The sequence below is a fragment of the Austrofundulus limnaeus genome, unplaced genomic scaffold, assembly GCF_001266775.1.
Source record: "Austrofundulus limnaeus strain Quisiro unplaced genomic scaffold, Austrofundulus_limnaeus-1.0 Scaffold2565, whole genome shotgun sequence".
Classification (NCBI taxonomy): Eukaryota; Metazoa; Chordata; class Actinopteri; order Cyprinodontiformes; family Rivulidae; genus Austrofundulus; species Austrofundulus limnaeus.
This window is the reverse complement of record NW_013954967.1, coordinates 1-7,321: the sequence shown is the minus strand read 5'-3', so window position 1 is coordinate 7,321 and position 7,321 is coordinate 1. Positions and strand designations below refer to the sequence as shown.

Sequence of the window (7,321 nt, the reverse complement as noted above, 5' to 3'; positions counted from 1 at the left end):
GGTCTTTTAAAATTCTGCTCTATATTCAGATCATCTTACTTTGACTGTCCACTTTGTTCATGTTTTCTATTAATTATGGTTTAACAACTCTGAATATCACCCTTTTTTAGTGTTCTGTGCTAACTAAACAATCTTGTGTCTCTATTTTAAAATTATTACTAACTTGTTTTTATATTTTCTCTCTTTTTTCCCGCACTGTTAATAATTTAATAGCAATTTAATCAYGTACTGAGTGAGTGACTGTTATTTGTCCAGGAACAATCAAAGCTCAGCCAGCGAGTGGAGCAGTGGTCCTTTCAGATGACTTAAAGAACCCTGCTATGGAAAAACTGGACCTTGTGAGAAAGTGGAGCATCAACACTTACAAAGTAAGCCTCCTTGATTGATTTTAGTTTGTCCTCTACATTTCTTCTTCTTCTTCTTCTTCCCTCAGCTTTATTCCCACTCTTTATCTTCTCTTAGTTAATTACAAAGTTGGCAGAGAAGTGACAGAACAAATGATCGATGAGCTGTCTTTCAGTTTTAAATTCTTTTTTATTTATTTTTTTAAGCTCCAGTTTGTTTCTCATACTGCTTCTTCTCTCTGGACTCACCACAGTAGAAATTCCCAGCAGTTATTATTCTTAAAAGGATCTAAATTCTTGCCGGTGTCTGTGAGCCTACTGTCCTCTGCAGTGTACCAGGCAGATCCTGTCAGAGAAGCTGGGTCGGGGATCCAGGACCGTGGACCCGGAGCTGGAGGCACAAATTGATCAGCTCCGTGAAAACAAGAGGAAGTACCAGAACGTGATCAAGCTGGCTCAGACGCTGGCCAATCAGCTGTCTCTGATCATGCAGACGCAGAGGCAGCTGGGCGATGCCTTTACTGACCTCAGTCTGAAGTCACCAGAACTCCACGTGAGTCCAGAGTGTTGGGTCCGGTGAAGTTGATCAAGTTAGCTGGGATACACTGTTGGTTGCTGGTGTTTTTTGTGTTCTTTATTTTTACCCCTAACTCATTAAAAGGAGGATTCAATTCAGCATTAAGCTACTGAGCAACATTTTAATGAACTCTAAGGTAATATCTCACTGAGCTGCGACTGTTGGAGACTAGTTGGGGACTGAAAATTACAAGAAAATATTCAGTTTAGTCTCACTGATTTGATTGTGTGGCTCTGTTTTGAGCAGCAAGTTTTTTAAAATCTTGACTTTTCTGTGCAATCACCAGCCTCAGCCCACTTTGTACCCACCTTAGCAGCCACTAGGGATGGGTACCGAATTCAATACTTTTGTAAGTACCAACCGAATTCTGTCGGTACTACCGAGTACCTAATCATGTAACATCAAACGGTACCATGTTTCGGTACCTAAACGCATCATTGCGACCGTATTAGCGTAAGAGTGGTGGATTTTCCATGCTTGCCCTGAACGCAGCATCACGCAGGAGTGTGATGACGTCAGCAGCTGCTGGTAGCTTGAAGACGAGTGTCGCAGCTCCTGGAGTGAAACTCACCCAACAGACTGTCTCTGAATTYCCTGGTGGATTAATTATCTTGTGAGCACGACTTTCGCTTGCTCAATGTAAATAAAGTACCACCATTTTCTTTATTTCATCCGCCATTAAACAGAGACCGGCAGAGGAAAACAACAGAGGTGCTTCCTGACAGTCCGAACAAGTCTGACCTAAAGAGCACAAGCAGCCAGCTTGAAGCGCTGGATGCGTTTTGGATGCTCAAAATGTAGCTTAAATACCTTTTATTTATTTTAACTCCATCCTCTTTTACTTATTTGATTTAAACTTATTTGCCTTCCATGGACCTCCATCACACAATGTTTCTAGTGGGGAAATGACATCAATAGAAACACRTGGAGCTGGATTTTAATTTGTGCAATAAGACAAAAACAGTCTTGTTGTTTTCAACAGTTTTCACTTTAAAGAAATAAGTTACACAACTGAAGTTACAATACAAAGAATTGGTTGTTGTCTTAATAATTGTTACATTTTATATATTAAGAAATAAATATGTTAAAAATATAAATAAAAAACACACACACACAAAAAGTACTGAAAACTGGTACAGTTGAGTACCGGATATTGGTACCGAATTGATTCAAATGTCAAAGGTACCCATCCCTAGCAGCCACGCCCATGTTTGATTTAATCTACTGGAGAAAACACTTGAAATGCAGATACGCAGATTTGGACCAGTTTTAAAATTATCTTTTGTCTCTGTAAATTTCTAGTCGTGGACATTTTGGGCAGGTGTCAAAACAGCCCTCTGGAGACAGTTTGGAAACTCCAACAAAAATGAGGAAGGGTTTGAAAAGCCTGCAGACCGTGACTATTTTGACAAAAAACTGCCAGCAGTTGCAGCCCTGTAAGATACTGGCTTTAAGAGTTGCAGCACAAAGAAAGAAATTCGGAGGTTTATTGCAAATGAGAATCATATGTTAGCTGCAGCACTAAAGTATTATATCAATCTGTAGAAGCAGAAATAATGTTTAAGACCCTTCATCTGTCGTCCTGCTAGTTTCACTGATGTTTAAATGCCAAATGCATAAAGATTTAATTTATTTATGGAATGAAATGTGTGGCATTTAATTAATGACCAATAAATGTTAAATTCTGCTTTCATAAGACAGTCAAATGGTTTGGAAAACCAAACAAAACATCTTAATTTTATTCTTCAGGAGGAGTTTGGTTACAAYGCTGAGACCCAAAAACTTTTGTCCAAAAATGGAGAGACGCTGCTGGCTGCCATCCACTTCTTCATCTCCAGCGTGGACACACTTGTGGACAAAACCATTGAAGACACCATGCTTAATATCAAACAGTATGAAGTCGCCAGGTAGAGTTTACAAATTCTGTCTTCAGAAGTGATGAAAAAAATGCATTGTTTCCTGAAAAACATGACATTACAGCACCTAGTATGTTAACTCTTTGTTTAACCTAACTAATCGATTAAATAATTCATATGGTTCTTAAATCTTCTCAGTGTTGTCTTTCATGTTTTACATATTAATTGCTAAAACAATTCCAGGATCGAGTATGATGCGTATCGTACTGATTTGGAGGAGCTGAATCTGGGACCGCGTGACGAAAACACCACGCCGAAGATCCAGCAATCCCAGCAGCAGTTCCAGGTCCACCGTGAGAAGTTTGAACGAATGAGAAACGATGTATCTGTGAAGATGAAGTTCCTCGAGGAAAACAAGGTTGTTCAGCTGCTTACTTCTTCTCTGCACATTTTTGTTAAAAAAATTAAAATCTGCTATTGTTCAGTGTGGTAACTTTTTTTTCTGCTCCTACAGGTGAAGGTGTTGCACAACCAGCTCATCCTGTTCCATAATGCCATAGCTGCTTATTATGCTGGAAACCAGCAGCAGCTGGAACAGACACTCAAGCAGTTCCACATCAAGTTGAAAATGCCTGGTGCGGACAGTCCTTCCTGGCTTGAAGAGCATTAAACACTCCTTTTTTGAGACAAAGTTGGCTCAGTTTGACATGAAATGTTGGATGCTACAAAAACTACAGAAACCTCCTTTTCYTTTTCACTGTACTGTCGCTGCTTTTTTCAAACTTTCAAAACTGTATATTTTCTAACAAAATGCACAAAGAAAAACTAATGCCTTTTGTTTTCATATAGTTGTGTATTTCAAGTCATGAAAGACAAACTTTTATACTGTTGGATCTTTTGATTGGGACTTGCTGCAGTACACGTATTTTGAAACTCTAAATGGCCTTTTGTATTCCAGCATATGAATGTTGTATTTATAGCACAGCAGACATGTTGGTGTTACGGCAGCTGCTAGAGAACTGCCAGTCATCTTTGCAGTCTAACTAATATCAGCTGATTGAGCGAATGGCTCTTTTTATAATCTAGTTTTTTGTTTGCCTTTTTTTTCTAAATGAACGTGACATCTGTTGTGAGAAATTGGAATAAGTTGCATTCATATAGTAAAATTACAYACAAAGGTCACTTGTTATTTCTACAAGCAAACTGTGACTGCARTGGTAGTTTGGTGTTTTGGGGGTGTTTCTTTCTCTTGCCAAGATTCAAGTTGGACAGTGAGGTCTCAACCAACAGACGATTAGCTTTTTCAAAATAGTTGGAAACTGTGGGAAGGGGAAGTTTAAGCAAAGAAATACAGTATGTACTAGAGATGCACCAGTTAATTTAATGACTGAAATCAACCAGTTGTAGGTTTGAAGGTTGACCAGTCTGAAACTTGACTTCTGTTTCTTTCTCTTGGTCTATCACCATCACAAATTGGCTAACCCATGCTAACAGTAGCACATATGAAGTGTAAAAGGTTTTACCAAGTGAAGAAAATGGTTTAAAATAATTCATATCTGTAAAGCGATGGATTTGATTAGATCTTTTGAATTAGAAATCGAAGTTATAAATAAATAGTATCTTACCTGTTGTAGATAGCTGTTTGAACAGCCTGAGTTTGTAGAAATATCTCATTAATCCTGCAAGACTTAAACTAACAGCTAGTCTGAGCAGATCTAAGACCAAAGCTGTTTGCTTTTGCCTTAAATTATCTTTATTGCAAAACATTTTCATTTATGTGAGTACTGTAAACATTAATATTGCTGACAGGTTCTCATTATGTTGTTTAGAAGCACAAATAGCAGCTGTTATTTGGAGGACTTTCAACAGGAATATTGGAGCAATTTCTACCCAAACAACTGCGTAAATTAAAACTGGTGGCAGTTTAAAGTTTTTGAGATTGTGTTTATAAAACTGCAGCAAATCACTTAAACTCATTAATGTTTTAGTTCATGATGCTGGTTGATTCAACAATTTATGGAAAACTAGGTTCAAAATGTTATCTACAACAGGTAAGCTATTGTTTATAACCTTTATCCAGAACCTCAATAAAATAAGTTGTCCTTTGAGTAAGAGAAAGCAAAATAGATCTTTTTTTTTTATTAAAAAAACAAAAAGCTAAACTTTCTATGGGAGTTATGTGCTCAGGCATTTGATTTTCTTTAACTCAGAATGGTGTCATTTAGTGGGTGTGCTTTAATTTTTAGAGATGTGCAAATATTGGGCTGTTATGGTTTGTAAAGGATTACTGAGGTTTATTTTAGGTGGGTTTTATTAGTGCAAATGGCTCTGTCTAAAAACCTTTCGTTATTTATATTTGTAGATTTCTCATAACAGAAAAAAAGAAAAATGTTTTAGCCAAAAATCTGAAAAAAGAAAAACAAATTTTCAGAATGAAATTGGCTAAAATCAATACAGTCAGATATCCAAAATAAAAAGGATATTGGTGTCCAAGAAAACTAAATGTTGCATCTCTAATATTTATATGTACAGTATAGTCATCTGCGTACCTCTTACCGTTTTGAAAGCCAAAGTTTACAAAATCAAGTTGTGGTTTTCTAAATAGTTCTGTGGCTTCAGAGGTAAAACAGCTTCTTCCCTCTAATAGCTGACGTGGAGCTGCGCTTCTGGCTCCAAATGAATTTAAAAGAGTTGTACATTTTCTCCACTAAACTCCTACAAAACCAAAGTGACCTGTTAGTGAACAATACTTTTTGATTTGAGCTTGTCTACGATCAGAGCACTGAATGAGCAATCGTGTTGATTCTCCTAAATACCAGAAGAAAAAAAAAACAGCCTTATGTGACTAAATGTGCCTTGAAATTTTTTCTGTGCACTCTGCCCTTTTTTTTTCTTGATGAAACTAAATGGACCAAACAGTCCTACATGCACAAAGACCCTCAGAGATACTACAGATGGAGATTGCAACTAAAAAACCATGCAGCAAAACTGTTTAAAATAACTCCATGAACTTTGTTTAAAAACAATGATTTTAAATGCATGCTGTTCTTAAAGATTTTCTCTCACGTTGCACCTATACGCACATTTATGCATTTGAGACTACAACAATCTTAAAGACCTGTGTATGTACAGTGTAAACCAAAATACACAAAACTAAAAAAAATAACTTGATTTATTGTTCCTGTAAAGACCAGCATCTTTTTTCATGGCTGCTATCTGTTTACTGCATTTGGGCTTTGTTAAAAGTGTTTTTTTTAAAGAGGACCCATTGCTGGTATAAATATAACCAGTGGTCATGTCCTCTTTTTGTGTATTTGTACTCCCTGTCAGTTTAAAAGAGGGACTATTGTACAACATTCTCATTACTTCCTTGAAATAGATGGATATATAAATATATATATATTTGTAATCTCTATTTTACTGTTAGACCAACCGATGCTGCCATTTGGCTTTTTTGTTTTGTTTTCTTGAAGACCTCCAGAGTTTTATACTAGTATTGTTATGTACTAGTTAATATGGAGATTTTGTAATAATACATTAACCAATGGTGAGTTAAAAGGATGCTGAATGTTGTGGCTTGAGAAAAATAAAACTTTCTTTCTGTAGCTTTGTCCATATTTATGTTTAATGCTGCCACCAAAGACAAAAAGATAATATTGTTTTGCCTGTATGTGTTTATTTCAATATCACATAAACCGGTGGATTGATTTTAATGAAACCCCTAGAAAGCAGCTATTGGAACTGAAATTCATAAACTTCACAAGTCAACCCTATTCAAAATGGCCACCACAGCTAATCAACCTTAGAAAACCATCAATTATGTCAAAATGTGGTGTGGTTGTACCAGAGAGTCAGTCCCAACAACTCTGAGCACCAAATGATGGCTGGAGATCTGTCTTTAAAGCTTTGCCGTTAACTATATCTATAACAAAAATATCTAATGAGTCACGAGACAGATTTAATTAAACTCGACGTAATCATTTAGAGTACCTGTTAGAGCACAAAACAGACTGACTCAGTCAATGGGACAGATATTGAGCTAGAATCTGGTGCATTAGAAGCTGAGCATCATCCTCTGCACATACTGTGAACTTTGGCACTGACTTTGTTAGCAAAATATTTCATCTTTTTTACATGCATGATTCCATTTACAAGGTTTGGTAACTGTTCCTTCTCAGCATGGAATGATTTAAGTTTAAAAAGCTGCCATGAACAGTGGTGAGTAATAAGCATTGTTTCAAAGAATGACTGGCCTTTCATACAGTGAACAGTGTGTTACACCTGCTATACAGACAGAAAATGGAGCATTTAAGTAAAAYCAAGAAACGTAACTATGATGTCTTTTGAGAATTTGCAGTGTACTTTTTTCATCCTCCTAAGATGTTGGTCCTCTTCCAGCATGGCTTATTAAACAACTCGTTGTACTCTGTTGACATATTGATGTCTTTGGCCAGGAGACCGGTCCTCACATTGAGCATGGAGCCATTTCACTTGGAACTTGTCTGAGTGGATTTAAGTCCCAGGTGCCCCCCCCCCCCCCCCCC

At 37.0% G+C, this 7,321-nt stretch overlaps 1 protein-coding gene across 1 annotated transcript; it reads left to right on the top strand.

Moving 5' to 3' along the window:
• Positions 1-255: 255 nt before the first annotated feature.
• On the top strand, positions 256-6,382 carry LOC106511177 (arfaptin-1; the record flags this gene model as incomplete). The annotated part of the gene is given in 5 exon segments (XM_013999924.1): positions 256-368; positions 676-897; positions 2,671-2,828; positions 3,021-3,195; positions 3,292-6,382. Coding segments are annotated over 5 exon segments (824 nt in total), but the record flags the coding sequence as incomplete, so codon positions are not given.
• Positions 6,383-7,321: the final 939 nt, after the last annotated feature.